The following is a 23236-nucleotide window of genomic DNA, read 5'->3' as shown; positions in this document are numbered from 1 at the left end:
AACGAGCAGCCTTGCCACTCACAATTGTCTATCGACGCCACTCTGGGTTTTTTTCTGGGAAGGCATGGGAATTTCTCCTGAACAAAAAGGAGCCACAAACGGTAAGCAAACAAAGCTGGACATGAAACTCAACACAAATACAGTTCTAATCATGAAATCTGAGTACTGCATTGTATACTGAAATGTGTATAGAACTATTAATACAGAAAGGGAATGCAGGGAAATTACTTTTTTATTCAATGGACTATGGGGATTCAAATGTATGCACTCATCCATATGATTTGTTCAGAATGGTGCATACTGTATATCTCATTTGTGCCTATATAAAGAAAAAAACTGTCTAATATATAATCATGAAAATAAAGCATGACTAAATCCATTAAAACCAAAACAGGTATTTTATTTAATAAGTACAGTGTATTTATTTGAAAAGAGCAATACAATGTGCCTTCCCATTTTGTTATCTAATGGATCACTGGCAATTCCTAATACATTTCCACTCCAAGACCTTAATGTAAGTAAATCCATGCCACATGCCAAAATAATAAGCTTTTGGGGGGACAGTGTGTGTGTGAGAGAGATGGACAATAAATACATACACTGAATGCATTTGAAGCTGTCATATCAAGCAGTGCCATTCTTTGCATTTTACATAATCTGCATTGTTGTTCCCAAAATAATACCTTGCATACCAACACATAGACCATATTCATATTTTCTCAGTATCACAATCAAAGTTTTCTAATCAATCCAATCTTTACATCAACCCCATATGCCCACCCATCCCGACATCTAAACTTTTGAATAAAGTATATTAAAAAAATGCTAGTCTTGTGAAAACTTGCACCCACCTTAGTTAACAGCAGCGACGGTTACGGAAAAAACGTATACGGAAAGTATAGTGACACTGCCACCATACAGAGAATAGGCGTTTGGAGACATTCCTGCCTGTAGTTTTGTACAATCAATCTGGACTTTGATCAAATACTGTTATTTTCTTTCTCAAAATGTGCTATAATATGAGCCACTGTGGTGATGGCTTTCTAAACAGAAAGTGTCCAAATTGCATAAAGCAAAGATGATTGACATGCAATTTGATATGAAAGCTAACTGCAGTGTGATAATGATTCACTAAGTAAAAGTACACCAATGTTGTGCTATGGAAGTAACTCATGGAGAAAGTGTTAGAATATTACCTGTATATCAACACAATGAAGGCATTGTGTTGATATACACAGTGCTATCAATTATGCTTTCTCTTCCTGGAGATTTCAATTTGGTCATAGTCACCGTCACCTCAGAAATTCTGCGCCACATTACAACTTCAGAGGATTTAGTCAATGCTAAAGCTCCACGGAGGACATGGACATAAATGTAAAAGTTCTCTGTAATTTTTTGGGGGGGAATTATAGTAAAAACAGAAGCGGAGTATTTTGTCTGGATAAACCTCCTATTTTAAAAACACGAAAAACAGAAATAATAATAACCTAACTATATCAGTATAATGAATGAAAGCACACTTTGGAGCCTACATGACATTCAATGATTTAGGTAAAGATTAACAAGAATAAATACATTTTGTTTCAACAACAAAAAAAAATACTCAAATGTAATAGAGGTTAACAACGTGTACACAATAGGCACAACAACAACAAAAGGGGTGTCTCATTGATGTTCGCTAGGACAAGCTTTATTAAAAGCAGCGTTTGGCATTTTATGGAATACCATTGAATTCTCTATGTCCAAGTTAATTGTGATTGAATTGGGAAGATTTGCAGTAAACGGTGTTTGTTACAACAACAACAAAAAACAGCAATGAGATTGCACTTTGGAATGTAGATTGTATCATCCAAACAGTTAGAAAATCGGACTGTATCCTGACTTGATATGTGGTCATTCAGTTACTTCACCATATTTTACCCTACTTTACCCATACAAATATACAATACAGAAATTAGAATGTAATTTTTTTTTTTTAAGTAAACAAAAGAAAGACAGGAAAAAGCAACAAAGTTGGTTTAAAATATGTGTGACTTCATCTCAGCGTTGTCACTGGTTTAGACTTCTGAGGTATCCATAGTTCACAACAGGGGTCACCATACACTTAGCAAGTGCACAACTTTGAGTAACAATCATATTAATCTAAAATACCATATAACACTATAGATGGCACAACATTGTACAAAAAGAAAAATAACAAAAAAAGTGACGAATGTAACCTTTCCGCTAATTAGGTGAGACATGTTTGTCATCACTGACATTAGCTCCATGAAAGCAAGTAAACTCATAGAGGGAAAAAGTTTTGGTAACACAGTAATACGTTTGACTTACTTACAGTAATAAGTAAGTAATAACTACTTAAAGTAACCTTTTCACAAAGCATTACAACTGTTTTAAGAAAGTTCAGTAGCACTCATTAATGGTAGACTCAGAAATAGGACACCAGACACAGCGGGAGACTTCATGCTTAACACATACAGTACCAGTCAAATGTTTGGACACCTACTCATTTTTTTCCTTTATTTTTTTCCTATTTTCTACATTGTAGAACAATAGAGAAGACATCAAAACTATGAAATAACACATTTGGAATCATGTAGTAACCAAAAAACGTGTTAAACAAATAAGAAAATACTTCAGATTCTTCAAAGTAGCCACCCTTTGCCTTGATGACCGCTTTGCACACTCTTGGCATTCTCTCAACCAGCTTCATTTACATTTACATTTTAGTCATTTAGCAGACGCTCTTATCCAGAGCGACTTACAGTAGTGAACATCATGTAGTGAACACCATGCAGTAGTGAACACCATGCTCTACCAACTGAGCCACACGGGAGGAATGAGGAATGCTTTTCCAACAGTCTTGAAGGAGTTCCCACATATGCTGAGCACTTGTTGGCTGCTTTTCCTTCACTCTGCGGTTTGACTCATCCCAAACCATCTCAATTGGGTTGAGGTCATGTGATTGTGGAGGCCAGGTCATTTGATGCAGCACTCCATCACTCTCCTTCTTGGTGAAATAGCCCTTACACAGCCTGGAGGTGTGTTGGGTCATTGTCCTGCTGAAAAATAAATGAGAGTCCCACTAAGTGCAAACCAGGTGGGATGGCGTATCGCTGCAGAATGCTGTGGTAGCCATGCTGGTTAAGTGTGCCTTGAATTCTAAATAAATCAGTGTCACCAGCAAAGCTCCCCCACACCTCCTCCTCCATGCTTCACGTAGGAACCACACATGCAGAGATCATCCGTTCACCCACTCTGCGTCTCACAAAGACAAGGCGGTTGGAACCAAAAATCTGAAATTTGGACTCATCAGACCAAAGGACAGATTTCCACCAGTCTAATGTCCATTGCTCGTGTTTCTTGGCCCAAGCAAGCTTTTCTTCTTATTGATGTCCTTTAGTAGTGGTTTCTTTGCAACAATTTGACCATGAAGGCCTGATTCACGCAGTCGCCTCTGAATAGTTGATGTTGAGATGTGTCTGTTACTTGAACCCTGTGAAGCATTTATTTGGGCTGCAATCTGAGGTGCAGTTAACTCTAATGAACTTATCCTCTGCAGCAGAGGTAACTCTGGGTCTTCCTTTCCTGTGGCGGTCCTCATGAGAGCCAGTTTCATTATAGTGCTTGATGGTTTTTGCGACTGCACTTAAAGAAACTTTCAAAGTTCTTGAAATGTTCCAGATTGACTGACCTTCATGTCTTAAAGTAATGATGGACTGTTGTTTCTCTTCGCTTATTTGAGCTGTTCTTGCCATAATATGGACTTGGTCTTTTACCAAATAGGGCTATCTTCTGTATACCACCCCTACCTTGTCACAACACAACTAAATTGGCTCAAAAACATTAAGGAAAGAAATTCCACAAATTAACTTAACAAGGCACACCTGTTAATTTAAATGCATTTCAGGTGACTACCACATTAAGCTGGTTGAGAGAATGCCAAGAGTGTGTGCAAAGCTATCATCAAGTCAAAGGGTGGCTACTTTGAAGAATCTAAAATATAACATATATTTTGATTTGTTTAACACTTTTTTGGTTACTACATGATTCCATATGTGTTACTTCATAGTTATGTCTTCACTATTACAAAGATAAAATAAAGAAAAACCCTGAGTAGGTGTCCAAACTTTTGACTGGTACTGTACATTGATACTTAACCAAAGGTCATAGCAGAATTTGTGTAAGATGTGTAGAACAAATATTTTTGTCATAACACTGTTGTTATTGAAGCAAAATGCCATGGAGACAAACTTAAAATGAGAGTGGTCTGTTTTTTGACAAGCTGATACTGTTTGTTATGCTGTCATAGAACTATTTATGGTAACATATCTCATAAAACTGTCATTATATATTTGGCCATGCTTTGGACAGTATGAAGGCTGTATGACAAATTATTTAGCAAAACATACAAAAAGTCAAATGTTATATATATATATATATTTTTTTTTTTTTACAACAGGTTAACATAGGCCCTTGTTAAAATCTGTACTGATAGTTTGATTTGTAGATGTGTTAAGTTAGTACAGTGTATTACTAGTAAAATATTACCAATAACCTTTCTGGAAAGCAATTACACTGCTCATTGATGGAACAAAGTGCTACGGCTAACATTTTAACAAAATAAACAAACTCAGCCAGCAAATGCATTACTATGTAGCTACGCACCTTGATTCTATTTCCTTCAAATAATTCAAACAAGAATCAGTAAATCTACAAACTGAACCACTTGTACCTAATGGAATCACATTTTTCTCTGTAGACAATGACAGATCACAAGTGTCGAACGGATGTAATTCAGACATGTTCGACTTGAGTACACAATATAATTATTTTTTTTAAATGTAGAGAATGTGTAGATGGACACCAATTGAAAATTAAACATGTCGATAAATTATGATTATTGCACTTACCAGTACCGGTAAAGTAAAGCTAGAACTACTTGAACAATGGTTTATACTTATTTTTGTACAAATACATCACGGGTCAGTAACCAGGTTTCCATCCAACCTTTTCATGCGAGTAAATTACATGTTGGATAAAAAAAAAAATGGCACGACAGGCTTGATGGAAACAGAACATTTGTCGGTAAACTTTTCAAATGTCGACAAAACAAAATACGTAAGACAAGGTGGGATCTTTTTGTCGGTTAAATTAATTATGCGAGAAAGGTCGGAGGAAACTCTTATGCGCAAATACTGATATAATAACCATCATACCGAGGTAAACTTGGAGTCACGCGATGGAATGTGTGGTCCTCCCACTATGACTCGTTGGGAAAGCATGCAGTTTATTAGGCTACAGATGAAATAAATTATGAGGAACTTCACAGGGTGGTGAAAGTGCAAGGTGATGAGCTTGATTCTCCTTTTTAATAAATAGCGAGGGTCTTATTCTGGTGACATGATTTTGTCCATAATCTCCTGTAGGCCAGGGACGGGCAACTTTCGCTAAAACGTTTTAGGAACTCAGTCGGAGTCTCAATTTACTGTTGCGAGTTAGACTAGTAGAATACAAGGTGCAACTTGGTTGTGCATCAGTTTCTCTCTTATTATGTCAGTCACTGATAGTCAATTAACCCATGTCAGCAGAAAGAAAAAGTTGATTAGATCATTTCGCGGCCAGCTAACTTGGCAAACTTATCATGGTCAAATTACTGGCCGGGGGTCCCCATTGATTTAATTAGTCGCACTCATATCATATTAAAAGCTGCAAACATTTCTCTCCGCCCCATGGCAAAATGTGTAGAATTGCAGCAAACCTGCTTTTAAACTGCAACATTTTCTCTACACCCCATGGCAAAATGTGTAGAATCACACAAATGTATCACCGCTGTCAAGAGGGGAACCACAAATGTTTTGATCGCAATCAAAGTTGCCCATCCCTGATGTATGCTGTACCCACACTGGATCTGTGAGCCGTTGGCTAGAGTGCATGTTCCAAAACCAGAGTGGGCACACTCGGTGTATAAACACACCATTGTTTTGTGAGAAATCTATCAGTGGAGTTGAAAATGCGATGGAAACCCATTTAACTTTTAACCACCAAATGTGTTTTTATGTGCATTACGTCATCACGCAGAGCCATTTATCCGCAACAAGTCAATTTGATGGAAACATCTCTGGTGGGAAAACACGCATATTGTTTTTATGCACATTTTTGAATATTCAAATGAAAATCTGTCGCTAATTGGATGGAAACCTAGCTTATGATAAAAATAAAAAAAACTGAAATAACAAACCCAAAAGCAATGACTTCAGAGTTGATATGTTGATATGATGATATGATGGACAATGGCAGCTCTTTGAATGAATTCACTTTGGTGTAAATACTGAGGAGGCTTCAATAGCAGTGTCTTTAGTTGCCTACACTCAATCACATTCTGCACCTGCACGATGCCGAGACATTCTATATCATCAAATTGACCAGAGAGAATACAGTGTTTACCTATTTTTTTGTTTTCACTGGAAGGTCAAAGTTAGAATGCAGTGTCACATTGTTTTCAGATCTGTGTTTGGATATGCAATGCCTTGAGTAAGAATTCAGTAGTGCTTAATACCTACCCTCATAAAAGTAACTTTAAATAATATAATTTTGTACGAAGATGGCAAATGTCAAGAGATAGGTCCAAACCATCCTAACGCCAAAATGTCACAGACAGGCGATAACATTGTATTCACACCTCCAGTATATCAACACAATCCTTGCCTACAGTAAGAGGCGTGTAAAGGGCCTATTGGCTGATTGTAGAGTTTGTGTGATAATCCTGCGTCTTGGTCTGAAGTGTAAACAGTCATTACGGCTCTATTCAAATTAGCACATCAAACCCTATTCAATAAACGATGTACTTTTCTTCTTTTTTTTTTACACAAGTGTGATAAGTTAACACTCAGTGTTTGGTACATTTTAATACTAAGGCCATACGTATTCTATTAAACATTTAATAGATATATATATATTTTTTTAAAGTGAGGCGAGCAAGCCGAAACAAACCAAAAATAAGTAGCCCCTATTATTAAATCATTTTTTAAACCTCCCACTTTGGAATGGATGTGTCAATGAGTAGTTTATACATGCATAATCTATTTTCAGAATTACTGTTTTACCTCAATTAGCCATGAAATCCCTAGTTTTTCTTTATACTGTGCTACACCATTTCCCCCCTAGCAGCACGAGTTCAACAAATTCACTTTAGCACCTCGCCATATGAATGACAGCTAGCAAGATGCACACGATGCACCCACAGCAGAGCGAGAGACATAGTAGGCCATTTTCGGGGACCACTTTTGGCTTGTGAGTGCTACTTTTAGAATTGCTAGCTAGAAAGTATACAAATGTACTAGATAATCCCTTTAAAATACTACAGCAACCTTAGTTCAACACCTAGCGACCTAATGAAGTGATTTTAGCCTCTTGGGGAGTGGGGGGGGGGGACATTATTTTGATCGAAACATGCAATTTTTTCAGTAGGACTTAATCTTAATTTTTTTTAAATATTTTTTTTTTTTTACGTGAAGTGAAGAGGGCCATCCGTTAAACATTTAATTACGTTTGTATGGCCTTTGTGTTAAAACGCAAATCTAGCTTGGTGGTTCCATGTGCACACAACAGCTTCAGAAGCTGTCTGTTTCTCCTCATGTTATATGTGTGTGAAAGTGCACAGGTCTATTGTATACACTATTGGGAAAACTTGTACACCTTGGAGAAACTGTCACGCATGGCATAACCCCACTAGTTTGTTTCTTATCCCACTGGTCTCTGCTAAGGTGTTCTGATGGATTTGTGAGACATTATGTAATTTCACATTCTTTCAATTCGGCCGAATATGAAAAACAAAGGAATGTCATGCAAAGAACAGAGCAAGAGGTATAATAATAAAAAGGATGAGTGGATCACCATACAGCAACTGATTCACAGGTTAGTATTTCTATAATTATGGGAAAGCCATGGGGTTTGTTAAAATGCAAGTCAAAATGTCAGATATTTATGTAGTCGGGTGTACTTCACTTCCCGATAAAATTGTTGGGGAAACTGGTGTAAACTCAAATCAAAGCATGCAAAACCTATAATTAAAAAAAAAATGAAAATGAAAATGGTGATTTGGCATGGGTCAATCCCCTCTTCATTTTTGCTCTATACCCACAATACATTTCTCAATGGCTAGGATGGGCCCTCACTGAAACAAGAGCATATCGTTGGGACCCTAAATCTACCTCGACACTAGTTCTTTTTGGAGATTTTCCCCGCTTTCCTCTTGGGCTCGTAGGGTGTCCGTAGGATGCTCGGCGTCTCCTCCATAACGCGCACCAGCAGGTTATCAATGTAGTCTTCCAGTTCACGGATATGCGCGTCCTTCTTTTTCACCACCCCCTTCTGCTTGATGAGCTCCTGCACCACCTCGTCGAAAGATAAGTTGCTATAGGAAGCCACGCTCGTCTGCATTGTCTCCTGCGGGTGCAAACCACAGACATTGTGACGACTTCAACATTGATGGCGCCATTTACAAAATAAAGTTTATTTCTCCAAACGCGTCTTGCGATACGAGACAATTCCCGAGACAGTTGTTTTCAATGAGTAGTATACAGTACAGATGGTAGGAGTAGAAAAAAACTAATGCAAAAGGTAAATTTGTGCTTAAGATGATCTAAAGAAAGACAGAACGTAGGCTAGGCCAGGGAATCCCTCGTAATACTGCCAAATTAAAGGTGTTAGAAAAACGACACAAACTACGTCACGGCCGCACGTGTTCAGCTCGTATAACCTGGTGGGAATCAGGACTAATTGAGAGGCTGTGATAAGACGTCACTCCACAGTTTGTTAGCACTGTCGCTGCCATTGCATTTCACTTCAGGTGTTTGATCTGATCAAGTGTTCAATAGTGTTCAACAGAAACTCATAGATTGCTCGAACAATCAGGAATCCTGTGGCATGGAATCTAATGTGTTGTTTCAGTATCAGTTCTAGAAAATAAAGCCCTCAACCCCCATTACCTCTTTAAATCTTAAAGCACATTTCCTCCTCTCAAGCCAGCCTAGACAGAGACCTTGACCAGCTGGCAGACAAGAGCTTCACATTAAAATGAAACCACGCCGTAAACAGTAATTAAGACCCAAAAAATTGGAAGCTGCCTGGAAACGGCAAAGTGCATATTTCCGGAATAAAAAGGTCAGACTAATGAACAAGAAAAGAAAGATGCAACCAAACTATTTTGGTTGAGTTTGTTCTTTAGAGGACCGGGTGCATCACAGTCTGTGCCGATCCCATTATGGAGGGACGAGAGGAGCTGTAAGCTTTTTTTTTTTAATGAGGAACCATGTTATCGCTTCAACAATGGACATGGTTCCGCCAGGCAGATACAGCAGCAAAGCCATCAACTTGTTTAAAATACTACACTTAGTCCCATTCCCCTCCCTGTGCCCAAACCAAGCTGCCATCGCTGTGCGGTGTCTACGACGTTAAGAAGACCAAGTGCCGGACCATATTTACTGTAACTCTTCCTATTATGACAAACAAAGGAACTCAAACGTGAGGATCCCTAGAGTTTATGTCCAAACAAAAGAAGACTAAGGCAGGGATCACACTAAACATGCCAGCACTTTCATTTCCACTGTTTTCAATGGTATGTGGACATGCTAGGTGTGCTGCGGTCCATCCTAGGTACGCTTCAAGTTATTTTGTTGTCATTTTCTGGGCAGCCAAAGTTGAAAGTAGCTTAGCAACGTGCCTCACGTTTTCAGTCAGAGAAAAACAGGTGTTGTTAGTGGGGGTGTATCAACTGCTTACTGGGGAAGTGAATATGTTATTTGGAGACAAAGTGAAAATATACTGAGAAATAGGCCTTTTGCGCTAACAGAGAAAATGAAGAGGTGACAAGTCATAAAGACAACCAATTCCGCTGAGAGACTTTCCTAACATGAATCAAGTTACCAGCTCAGTTTCATTATACTCTATGAGCAATTGTGTCCATTACACACATGCCAAAAAACCCAGACATGATATAAAGCTACACAGCTGGGAGCTGTAGTGGCTGGTGACAGAGGCCTGGAAATGACCATGAACTACCAAAGTACTGACAATTTTTCCGCGATCAGCAGTGAGGAGGAGATAAGGCGAGCCCACTTGGCATTCTCCAGTTGTCTCATTACTGCTTCTAATGAGCTCTGCTTTGAGAATTTAAAAGCTCCGTTCTTTAAAATCTCTCACTATCCTCCCCTCCTCCCTCACTGGTTAATTAGCTAGGGCCTGAAAGGAGAGGAAATGGAACTGCCAGTTCATTTGTGCTAGTGCAGAGTATGGAGGGGGCACATGTGGTTAAGACAACTCCTCAACACCCACAAGGAGAGGTGAGGAAAGCCATTATCAGCATCCGTTTCTCATTTCAACATCACTTTGGACGCTGCTCTCTTACCATGTTAATACTAATTCTGCAGTGTAATGGCCAGCGACTACTAGAATTAAGCACCATGAGAGCGTTTTTTTCTTATTTGTCTTTGGGTGGGGGTGGGGGGTGGGTGACAAAACTAAGGTGGCAAAAAACAACATCAAACCAATGACAAATCTCATACAGATTTCTCCCCCCAAAAAAGAAAAAAAAAAAAGTGTTCCAATTATGGTACCAGTACGATATAATAGTACTTCACCTGACCTTAGAGACCGAAACTTCACACTGTTTCAAATGATGAGCCGATCAGATGATGACCGCTGTTTTCAGCTGTTCGTTAGTTTAATGACACTCATAGTGAACTGTCAAAGACGGAACAGACAGCAGTTCAGAGACCAACATCACCAGCTGCAATGTCAAGTGAGATCTGGGAGAGCTACTCAATTAAAAGTCAGTGGTGTTCTGAACCTCAGAACAAGTCCCCCCCAAAAAAAGCATAGTTCTAGTTTGTTTTTTCCCCCTTCTTGTCCCCCCCCCTCCTCATTTTCTTTGAGATTAGTTCACAAAAAGTGTACAAGGTATGATCTCTTACATTTTTCTTTCCGTGGTTCTCTCTTGCCTTTCGGATGTCTCCATTTGTGGTGGGATTTTTATCGCTGCAAAACATCCATGTACACTGAATTACAAAATCATCAAAACACATCAAATCATATTTACCTGTGGCTGAAGGTTATATTACCAATAACCTGTCCACAATTTTTTTCAACCACCATGTATCATCTGCCTTCAACCTAAATGACCACAGAGATAGTGTATGGTTGTAGCTGTTAAAAGCTGCAATATGTAACTTTTTGGGCGACCCTACCAAATTCACATAGAAATGTGAGTTATAGATCTGTCATTCTCATTGAAAGCAAGTCTAAGACGCATTAGATCTGTTCTATGTGCAATATTTCTATGCTTCGCGTTCTTAAGTTTTGTTTTTGCATTTTTTACTTTCGTTTTTGTACACTAGCTTCAAACAGCTGAAAATACAATACTTTCAGTTATGAAAAATACATTTCACAGCGGTTTAGGTGGTACAACGATTCTCTACGCTATACTTGCTTGTTTGTCACAAAAACTGAAATTAGACAAACTATTCGAATTTTAGAAACCAGGAAATGCGGAGCGATTTCGGGATAGTGCATCTTTGAGATGATGGACTAGTGCATACAGTAAGATAGGCCTAAGTGGTTAATATTCTGGTTTATCTCTGTGGCAGATCTCAGTGTGGCTCAGAGGGGCCTGTTATCAAGCACAGCTTCTCTTAAGAGCCAATAATGGCATCTTTATACTATGATAAACAAGAATGTGGATAACAGCTATAAGCTACTGCTGATATATAAATGATCAATATGGGAAGGCATTATGGTTGACACTACATAAGTGCAACACAGGAACTTGATATAATTGGTCCGGTGAAACTGCTTCGAAAGGTACCGATTCAGTTAAACTGTGTTCGTTTTCTGAAAGCATGTTGCAATGTTTTGTAGTGGAAGGTCTAGTTGTATTAGCTACCTAGCAAGTCCTGAATAAGCCAGGCGATCAAACGTTAGCTAACTGACCGCAAAATCCATTCAGCTTTGTAAGTCTTCTAACGAAACTATTCTAAGGGATCTGGAATACTGTGCAATACATGTGCATCTGTTGTGTTCATTAGGTTGTGGTCATTAGGGCACACAATTGAAAGAGTTGTCATTTTTTGGTTGAAAATGAACGTTTCTTATTGGAGGTAGTCCCTACCGGTTTCAGTTTGTATTCTTCCGTTTGGTGCTTCTTAATGAACATGACCCTGGCTTGGATACCAAACGTGGTGGTGTGGACGTGAAAAGCTTTACCTTCCTTTGTAGTGTGAGAGGAAGGGGTTGGTTGGTTGGGTGTCGCCCTGAGAGTCGCTGCTGAAGGGGTTGCTTGAGCGCAGGTCTCCAGAGCTGCCCGAACGCCCCCCGTTGTTGGTCTTGCGTCCCTCCTTCTTCCCAGTCACACGTTCCAGCAGGCTGACCTTCTCCTTCTTCTCCTTTTTCTCCCCTCGGTCCCACAGCTGGCCCTGCTCCCCCTCGAACGGGTTGCGGTTGCGTGGGAGGGTGGCGTACTTCTGCGGCAGGCCGTCGCTGATATGAGTAAAAGGATCACCGTGCCCCTCGCTGTCCTGGTAGCCTGGCACCTCGCCCTGGGAGCGCCTGTGAGGGGCGGCACCACTCTCTTTCTCTGTGAAACACAAACAATTTACCTGAAACAATACTAATCACAGACAAAGAAAGATGGTACAGGTAGGCTAATACAAGTAAATACTAAAATAGGCCTAATACTAGAGGAAGCTGCTGTCCTTACCCAGCTGTTCCATGGAGTTTCTAGAGTCCAGCTTGGGGCGGAAGTGAGTGCCAATGAGGTCAGACATGGAGCGGGCTGCAGAGAGCGTATGGGAGCCGGCCAGTAGGTGTCTCTTGATCTTGGGCTCTGGCTGGGGCTGGGGCTGATGGTCAGAAGCACTGGGTTGGCGAAGGGTCTCCGAGTCACACATGGCGGAGCGGGGCAGGATGGCTGAGGTGGTGTCGGAGAGACCACCGTCGTGCTTGCGCCCCTTCATCTTGTCCTTGAGTTTGGTGAAGGGCGAGCGGGGCTTGTCCTTTACAGAGAGGTCAAACATGCTGGCCGTCATGTTGTTCCTCATGAACTGAATGCCGACCTGGATCTTCCCTCTCTCCTTCCTCTTCTTCCCTGGCCTGGAGTCCAAAGAGTACCAGCTAAAAGAAGGGATGATTATTAGCCATCTGTAAATTGTGTATGTGGCACATTTAAATGAATACAGGAATATAAGATTCAAAGATGAAAGAAAACATCAGGTGCCATTGTTGGGTGCTAAAACAGAGCATTTTCAACAAGTTAAAAATAAATGTATGTTTTTATTCTGAATTCATTTACGTTTGTCATGGCAATGTATTAATTTTTAAATGAATACTAAAATGTATGTTTTCCAATATTGGTGTAAAGTGGTTTAAAAATCTGTGGAAAATATAGGCCTATTATTTAATGCATCTAAATTCTAATTCTAATTTTCTTCAAGGTGATATGCTGCATCCATTTGGAGGTGAAAACTATCATTAAAGGAACAATACAGAAATCTGAGAGTACATACACTACCGTTCAAAAGTTTGGGGACACTTAGAAATGTCCTTGTTTTTGAAAGAAAAGCAATTTTTTTGGTCCATTAATTAAAATAACATCAAATTGATCAGAAATACAGTGTAGAAATGACTATTGTAGCTGGAAATGGCAGATTCTTTTATGGAATATCTATATAGGCGAACAGAGGCCCATTATCAGCAACCATCACTCCTGTGTTCCAATGGCACGTTGTGTTAGCTAATCAAAGTTTATCATTTTAAAAGGCTAATTGATCAATAGAAAACCCTTTCGCAATTGTGTTAGCACAGCTGAAAACGGTTGTTCTGATTAAAGAAGCAATAAAACTGGCCTTCTTTAGACTAGTTGAGTATCTGGAGCGTCAGCATTTGTGGGTTCGATTACAGGCTCAAAACGGCTAGAAACAAAGAACTTTCTTCTGAAACCCATCAGTCTATTCTTGTTCTGAGAAATGAAGGCTATGCCATGCGAGAAATTGGCAAGAAACTGAAGATCTCGTACAACGCTGAGTACTACTCCCTTCACAGAACAGTGCAAACTGGCTCTAAACAGAATAGAACGAGGAGTGGGAGGCCCCGGTGCACAACTGAGCAAGAGGACAAGTACATTAGAGTGTCTAGTATGAGAAACAGACGCCTCACAAATCCTCAACTGGCAGCTTCATTAAATAGTACCCGCAAAACATCAGTCTCAACGTCAACAGTGAAGAGGTGACTTCGGATGCTGGCCTTCTAGGCAGAGTTCCTCTGTCCAGTGTCTGTTCTTTCGACCATCTTAATCTTTTATTGGCCAGTCTGAGATATGGCTTTTTCTTTGCAATTCTGCCTAGAAGGCCAGCCTCCTCACTGTTGACGTTGAGACTGGTGTTTTGTGGGTACTATTTAATGAAGCTGCCAGTTGAAGACCTGTGAGGCGTCTTGGCAATTTCTCGCATGGCATAGCGTTCATTTCTCAGAACAAGAATAGACTGAGGAGTTTCAGAAGAAAGTTCTTTGTTTCTGGCCATTTTGAGCCTGTAATCAAACCCACAAATGCTGATGCTCCAGATACTCAACTAGTCTAAAGAAGGACAGTTTCATTGCTTCTTTAATCAGAACAAAAGTTTTCAGCTGTGCTAACATAATTGCAAAAGGGTTTTCTAATGATTAATTAGCCTTTTAAAATGATAAACTTGGAGTAGTGTAACTGAATGGAGCTGCTTTATTTTGAAGAAATTAGTAGAGTGGGGACCAAAAACAGTTTCAGTGTCCGACACATTTCCCTGTGGAATAGCCACAACCATTATGTATTAAAAAAATGACTAGGGTAAAATGTCTGTGGTGGAACCCCCCAATTTCACTTCAAATAAATCCACAGGCCACGTCATTGGAAGCTTTTTGCCTCCCTGAAAATGCATATTAGAGGCTACCCAGACCCCTCTTTAACGGTGCTGCTACTCTCTGTTTATTATCTATGCAGTCACTTTAACTCCACCTACATGTACATATTACCTAAATTACCTCGACTAACTTGTGCCCCCGCACATTGACTCTGTACCGGTACCCCCTGTATATAGCCTCGCTATTGTTATTTTACTGCTGCTGTTTAATTATTTGTTACTTTTATTTTCTATTTAACACTTACTTTTCTTAAAACTCGTTAAAGCATTGTTGGTTAAGGGCTTATAAGTAAGCATTTCACTGTAAGGTCTACAGCTGCTGTTTTCGGCGCATGTGACAAATAAAACGTGATTTGATATGAGGGATAAACATAATTCCCTGCAAACTGTGATGGTCTGAATCTCGAAAAGAATGTTGAATAATATTGTTCGTCGAGGCCATTCTGCTCCTGTTTGTTTAACCTCTTTGCTTCGCCTGCTGGAAGTAATACGATTGATGCCTTCGCTGTGAGAAAAAGGGGTGACATTTGCACAAATCTGGCCTTTGTTCAGAACTGCTATGACAAGCAATTGGGAAATTACAAAGGCAATGGTGCAAGACAACCACGCAACTCATACATGCTAATGAGAATGACGGCTTCTCCGTATCCTAGGCCTAGTTCATACAAACCAAGGGTATGTTGATTGCAGAAATGTAGAACTAAGAAGAAACCTCACTCAAAATACAAAGTCAACATTTAAACCACCTCTCAAACAGCATAGGTGTTCTGGCAAATTCCACAATTCCTTAATGAGCACCACCTCTGACTGTCCAAGCTTTAGCCTACTTCTGTCATGGGAAAAGTGGACAGAAGGTGGACAGGGATTATATTTTTTGCCCTAAACTGTCCTCAGACTGAGTGGCCAAAGAACCGCCATGGCATGGGCCTCTCTTGGTCGAGCTAGTCTAATTCCCATAGTAGTGGTCTCTGTCCTCCGGAGCATGATCTAAGAGCCACACAGCATGCTGCTGAGAGGGGGCCAGCCCTGTACTTCACATGGGTGTCAAGGCCAAGATAAACCTCCCTCTGCCTGGAACCACAATACTCCCACTCTACCCAGACCGCTGGGAAACTCCTCACAATCAACAAACACAGGTGTGCGATAATTAGGGGCTGCCTACTCCGATGTCAAGATGGACTCTCCTCCCCATGCGTCTGCTTGAAAACACAGCGAACGGACACAGCTAGCTAGCAAACCTGGAACTGCTCCAGTATATGGATATGGTAGCACAAGAGTAGGCTTAGGCCTCTGGCTCATTCTATGCAAGTCAGTTGTGTTGATGACTAAATTCCAGTCCATTGACATCTCCACAACAGCTCTGTACTTGAATAACTGCAAACCCTGGAGGTGCATCAGCTCTGGCACCTTAAATAAATACAACCATCAACAGTTGATTATGACATATCGCAATTCACCCCAACTAGCGGGTAAAGAGGAAGTGTGGTAATGTGTTTGCGTGATGAAATGTACTGATGGCTAATTGACACCAGATCCTCCAAACTATGTTCCTGTTCCTCTGAGCAGAACGTAGGCTTAGGCTTCTCATCATGTAGGCCTAGCTAACTACAACAATTTGTGCAATGGTAATTCTACACAGCCAAAAATAACTTTATGTAGCGGCCTGGATTGGGTGGAGCTGGTGTAGTGTTTTTCTCCATACATTCACACCACTGGAAAAACGATTATAATTTGAATCAGAATTAGTAACAAGACATGTCTGGCCAGCTCCACCACATTCATTTAACATAAGCTAATACCCAAAGGGACACACCACAACATTCAGCCGATGCCATGTCCGTAAATGCCAGTTTACCATCAATTCCAGTATAAGGCAAGAATAAGCAAGGACATTTGTTAATTGTGTGATTACTGGAATTGAGGTGGAACAGTTTGCTGTATTAGCACCTCCGCTGTGACAAGACACAGAAATAATCTGATAGCCTGTTCACTGCTGTTCTCGCTGGACTAGTTCACCAACTACAAAGACTGCACCCAAGTCAACTCAATTACACCATGAATGGCAGCCTATTCTCAAAAGACTAACCTCTTGATTCATTATCAACAAAGCCCATTTTTCAACGAACACAATGGCGTAGCCTATGTCACAACAAGACAGATGTACTGGCAACCTCTGTTTGGGGCCAAACTTTGGACCTAGGCTAAAGTGGCGAAATGGAGGTGGTTTTGAATTTAAGAATCTTTATTTGTACAATTATGCCCGCATAAAAACATGTGGAAAGCTGACCACATACTCTCTGTGTGTGACCATTTTCCCCACAACATCAGGTGATCTAGGCTAGTCTACCCTACTCTCTGAATCATATTCCGAAATATGAACATGTTCAATGGTATTTCTGCAGTTTAGCCACATAACATGAACGAACAAGACCGTTCTGCAAATCCACCCTCTTTCCTACTCTTTGCTGTTCCTGAAACATCAAACAGAGAAGTAGGGAACCAAAGGCCTAGCACTGTTCAATGTGACTAGGGCATCTTTGTGGCCGGTGTGTTTGTGAGTGTGGGGTTGAGATCAGAGCAGAAGACAAATTTCCTATTTAACAGTTATACAGTTGTACTGTACTCAGGGTATCTGCAGGGTCCATGAAATTGAATTTAAGACTTTTTAAGACCTTTAATGCCACTTGGAATGCAATTTAATACCAATTTTGAGGTCTGTGCACGCCACACACCTGCTAATATTTCCCTCCAGAAATGAGCCCATGTTGGGAAAAAGTTGTATTTTCAGGGCTGGTTCCTTCCCCATAGGCTATAGCCTAGATGGCTCATATTATCAGGCAGGTGCGCTATTTTAGCAATGTGCGTTCTCCTGTAGCTTAACGGATTTGTGGCATAGTGGCTAGGCTATAATTGACTGAAGGATGGGGTGGCTCATCTGCATTTGTTTAGGCTACCCCAATGGGCTAATCATTAGCTAGATCACAAACTCTAAGCGTTTTAGAATTTTGCCTTCGATACCATTACAATACCACAAAAATGTCTTAAAGTAAGATATACAGCACTGTTACTGTATAAAACAGTGCCAACTCTCCATGAAGATGGCTCTTTTTCTTTCATTTTTTCTTAAAACTGCATTGTTAAGGGCTTGTAAGTAAGCATTTCATTGTAAGGCCTATACCGGTTGTATTCGGCGCATGTGACAAATAAAATTTGATTTGATCTAGAGAGCCTCGCCACTGGGTGTGCAGGTTTTTGATCCAGCACTGCTCAAACACCTGAGTCAGCTCAATAAGGTCCTTCTCTCAATCAGTGAATCAGATATCAAATGGCTATCCTTCAAACCGAGGTAGCTAAGCGGGAGGGCTTTTTTTTTTTTTAACAATACAAAACATACACATAAAAAAACAGCAGCATACAGATGTGCACAAACATCAATGACATTACACCTGCCCAGACCCACCTGCTCACACCCCCATCTATAGCACCCGCATTACTCTCCGCCACATGGCCTCAAAGTGCACCATTTTGTCACCCACCTACTTTCAACATTTAGATAATAAAGCATTTGACCTTTCCATTGTCGTAACAATGGAGGATTGGTGGATTTCCTGTTAAGTATCATTTTCTCCAAGATGATTGACGAGAAAAGGATCGTCCAACCCATTGGGTATCTCACTGCACCCTCATGTGCCATGTCTTGAAATAAATATGCAGACAGACGGATTAAAATTAAATGTACATTGTAATACTTCTGACAGCCAACATTGTAACTCTGCCCATAACATTTGTTTTATAGCATTCCCAGAAGGCATAGATTATTGAGTCACTGCTAGTTTTACACTTAAGACATGACTCTGCCGCTGTGCTGTAGAATTTGTCTCTTGTATAACACATTTTCTACATTAGTTTATACTGGATTAAGCGCAAACTTTCGTTAACTGTAATTTCATTACTTATGTTCCAACATTCCCTTCATCTTGTGCCAATATCAGTTCTTTTTAAGTCTTGGTTCCAATAGTTCTCTCTTTTCTTTTTTTCTAAGAGATTGTCAGTTGGATAGGCTCTCTGCGAGGTTTTGTATATCTTATCATCATATACATATAATTTTCTGACTCAAATAGTATTCCCTCCAGACTGCTCTGATGTCCAAAATATTTCAAATCATAATTTCGTGATATGAAACTTTTAAGTTGCATGTATTGGAAAATATCTACATTGGTCTGTCCAAAATTGCTTTTTAATTCTGTCATAGAAATAAATGCATTTCCTATTACCAAGTAATTTATGGTTTCTATGCCTAGACTGACTTTTTGCAGTGCAAAGTAAGACATAAAAAAGTCAGCTAGTCCATCTGAAATGGCGCACAGAGGTGGAAAGCTTTAACATCTTGAAAGTGTGCCTCGAGTATTATTTGATGTTCAATTGTTTTTATTTTTACCACGGTGGCAACAATTACGCAGCAGCGCAACATAACGGGAACACTGTAGTCAGTTCTGTCACATTTAAGACTCTTGAAACAGAATTTAAGACATTTAAAGACTCAAGGCCTTTAAATCAGATAAATTCATTGAAGTTTAAGACTTTTTAAGGATCTACGGACACCCTGTGTACTTTTGTTCTGAAACTTCCTTGAAAGGGAAAAACATTATTTAGTTTGATTAGTTGGTGATACTTACTCTGTTTTCCTTCGCTCCTTGTTATCAAAAATATCATTGAGATTGATGGTACTCTGGCCCAGGAATTTATCCATCCCCACCAGGGACCTGTGCATCACGATAAGGCATAATTCATAGATTTCTGGATTGCCCTCCAGAAGCAGACCAGGCAGTTCAAAGGAGGCTTCTTCTCTCCACACTGGATTGAGTGTTTTCTCTGCCACAGATGTCGAGTACTTCTCTTTGCCCAGCTGGATGATAGCGTAGGCGTCGTTGGTGCCATGTTTACCCTTAGCTTGTAGGTCAGTTGCTTGGAGAACAGTGGCTTGGACATGAGTTGGGAACCACGTTTGTGACTGCTTTGCTAGCGACATGATCAGCTCTGTTTATGTGTGGTTAGTCATTCAAATGTATGTGCAGGTGAATTGACCTTAAAAAGTGATGACAGAGCATGCAAATATTAACAACTTATTTGTAGGGCCATGTTGATTAGTGATATGTAGGTGTAGATAACTTACAGTGCTTTTTGGTCATATATTTACATGTACAGCTAGTAACATCTCAAAAGTCTGCAGCTAACTAATTCCTTCAGTCCATCTTACACACTTGTCTTTTGTGATTAACGTTAACATATCACAAATGTCCAGGCCACTGTAAGGCAAGTCATCTGAAAGCAAAATGGGAGATAAGAGTTACACATTGTAAGAGGTCGTGCAGGTTGACTAGATAACTTATCTACTACAGATGTGCTAGCTAGCTATGATTGAAGCTAAACAGGCTAGCTAGTTAACGAGCTAAACTGCTGACGTCAATCACCATTTCCAGCTTGGCTGAAGTAAACTAAATAACTATGCAGCAGGGCTCTCCAACCCTGTTCCTCGAGACCTACCGCCCTTTAGGGTTTCGCTCAACCCTAATCTAGCACACCTAGCTAATTCTAACAATTAGCTAACGTTAGCTGATTAATAACTGGGCTGAAGCGAAAACAAACAGGAGGGCAGCTTTACAGGGAAAGGTTTGAATAACTCTTGATATACAGCAACAACAAAAAAGCATGTTCTTCAGTTCTGTTGCATTTGTCATATTGTGACACACCACCGGTTATTATACAATAATAACGTTGCAAAGTAGTGGTATTGATTACTAGACGTTCATTAGATTGAACATTGATGTTGGCAAGCGAGCGAAACAAGCTTCCTCACTACTGTACCTCGTCATTTTCTCAGAACTTGTGACATGTTGCCATCCTGTAAATCCACTCGATTGTTGTTGGACATATTTCACAAATAACACATTACAAAATGATTTATTGAAGCTTAATTTCGTTATTTTACAGCCTGCTAGCTAGCGGTACCAGCCCAAACTAGCTAACTTCCTTGTTGGTCTACTACATCCGCCACAATCACAGGTGAAAGTTCAAGCTCCTCCTCTGTTGCTGTGGAAACTAAATGTTTCAGGAGCACGCGCCTTATCTTTAATGTGTCATACAAGTTGTGCCTGCCCTACGTACACAGTAGATTACACAGACTTTGTTCATAACCAGAAAAAAGTCCAAACCATGGAAGAAGAATGTGTATTTTTTGAAAAAGCAGGTAAAACATATCCGTGTGATACTCATGTAGGCACAGTATATAGGCACTTGATTCAGTGATTCAGTTTTCTAAATTTGGAGAGTTTGTTCATGCTGAAAACGCTAAATGAATGCGAAATTGCTCTACAAATCAAGTTTTTGGTTAGAGGAGTGAAGCCTAAGCATATAGTAATTTGCAGTAATTAATTAAAACGAGGTAGATGTAGAAGGTTGAAATTATGTCTTTATGATTCACACCCCCAAATCTCTGCAATGTAAATATCTGGTTGGTTTTGCTCCCATAAAATTAAAGGAGAAAAGGAGGCCCTGGCCAATGGCATTCCATGGGGTTCAAACGCCTCCTCCCTCTCACCTGTGAGGTTTGTGGGTGTCTGGGGGGTGGAGGGGAAAGAGGGTGCACTGTAAAGAGGTAAATCACAAGAACATGGGAACTGCTTTGTCTCCTGAGTGGCTGCATGTAGGTGCAGATAAGAGAGTTCATTTGAATGAATATAGACATGCATGTCACCCCACTTGACAAGTACATCTTAACCAAACACACCTGCCTATGTTGGTTTTATCGTCCTGCCATGAAAAGTGCAGTGTGTACATACCACAATCCCAGGGATGGGGCTGGGCCATCCATCACAGAGAGATTATTACTCTTATCTAGAGTGCATCTCTAAATGAAATGCAATGGCTTAGTGAAATATTGGGCTGTAGCCCAATAAAATGTGCTTTAGGCAGCTTTAAATAAGGAGGCACCATTTCAACTTGCAATTTTGTGTCAAGTCTGACTGCGAACACCAGAAAACAGCAGGGGAACCATTGGAGTAAAATGTAAGATGGTGTCCAGAATGACAAGGTGAGGGATAACGCGTAGTATGCAACTTGTTGAGTAATAAAAGCTAGCAGAAGACCATACACTACAAACATACAGTATAATGTTACACCCAGTATAAGAAATCAATGTTTCTGAGGACTAGGCGAAGATCTTCTTGACTTGAAACTCAATACACGTAGGCATATAAACTACATGATTTACCAACCAGCTGCTTTCCCCTGATCGATTCTGTTCTATGTTCATGCTTGCTCCAAGTGTATTATATATAATATATAATATATACAGTGCATTCGGAAAGTATTCAGACCCAAGATTGCTTATTCATAGTCCAAGATGGTGCAGCAGTGCAGAGGTGGTTTGTCGTTCTCCCGTGTACATTTTGTATTTTTTTTGTATACATTTCAATTTCTTTTCAATATCTTTTCCATTTTTAAATTAAATATACCTTCCGGCAACCCGCCCAATGTGATACGGATCCTCTATTTTTAGACCTTATAGCCAGAACCTCCATCAGAAGCTAGCCATCAGAAGCTAACAAGCTAATTAGCTACTAGCTATTTAGTCATTGTCAGCCACTGCAATCGACCTTTACCTTTTGCACAGACACCAGCCGCTTTTAGCCTGGATAATACTTGCCAACCTGCCAGTATCGGACTGTTTTCTCCACTACAACGCCAGATTCCTGCCATAAGCCCTGGACCATTACTCCTGATCATCACAGCTAGCTAGCTGCCACCGAGTGGCCCAGCCCCGAAGCTAGCTTTGAGCCAGGCCCACCTCCCGGACTGCTCAGTGATCACTCGGCTACACAGCTGACGCCTCCGGGACTCTTCATCAACGCGACTAGAATCCACTACTCCACCGGATTCTTGCCGTAAGCTCTGGACCTTTGCATCGGATCATCGCTGCTAGCTAGCTGCTACCGAGTGCTTATAATGGCAAAAGCCTCTGTCCCGAAGCTAGCACCAGTTAGCCACGAGCCAGGCGCATCTCCCGGCTAGCAAACAAAATTACTCCAGCTACAATACCTCTTTTGCCAACTGGCCTTGACCCTTTGTCAACACGGATCCCCGCCGTTCCATCAGGACTGGTATGCCGACGTAACTCCATCCGTTGAGCCCTAACCCAGCCTTTGCCGGACGTCGGAGCAAATGCTTTTACTAGCCCCGGCCTGCTAACTTTTTATTTTATTTTTTATTTTATTATTATAAAAAAAATAATT

The 23236-nt window shown here is 40.4% G+C and overlaps 1 protein-coding gene across 1 annotated transcript; it reads right to left on the bottom strand.

Moving 5' to 3' along the window:
- Nucleotides 1-5994: 5994 nt before the first annotated feature.
- Nucleotides 5995-21021, bottom strand: LOC106576815 (rab11 family-interacting protein 2). Its single transcript, XM_014154254.2, has 6 exons — nucleotides 20811-21021; nucleotides 19622-20267; nucleotides 12755-13167; nucleotides 12262-12631; nucleotides 10974-11037; nucleotides 5995-8448 (listed from the first exon to the last, which is right to left on the bottom strand). Exons 2-6 carry the CDS (start codon nucleotides 19972-19974, stop codon nucleotides 8221-8223), a joined length of 1428 nt encoding a protein of 475 aa, XP_014009729.1. The 5' UTR covers nucleotides 19975-20267; nucleotides 20811-21021; the 3' UTR covers nucleotides 5995-8220.
- Between the last annotated feature and the right edge of the window lie 2215 nt (nucleotides 21022-23236).

This window comes from Salmo salar, chromosome ssa18 (genome assembly GCF_905237065.1).
Source record: "Salmo salar chromosome ssa18, Ssal_v3.1, whole genome shotgun sequence".
Lineage (NCBI taxonomy): Eukaryota > Metazoa > Chordata > Actinopteri > Salmoniformes > Salmonidae > Salmo > Salmo salar.
This window is presented reverse-complemented; position numbering and strand designations above follow the sequence as displayed.

What these genes read in the sequence shown, in the direction of transcription:
- LOC106576815 (XM_014154254.2), bottom strand. Translation starts at nt 19,974, where the DNA reads ATGTCGCTAGCAAAGCAGTCACAAACGTGGTTCCCAACTCATGTCCAA. An exon ending in AAGGAGCGAAGGAAAACAGA is followed by an intron (nt 13,168 to 19,621) that starts GTAAGTATCACC and finishes CCCTTCTTTTAG; the next exon opens with CTGGTACTCTTTGGACTCCA. An exon ending in AAACTCCATGGAACAGCTGG is followed by an intron (nt 12,632 to 12,754) that starts GTAAGGACAGCA and finishes TGTGTTTCACAG; the next exon opens with AGAAAGAGAGTGGTGCCGCC.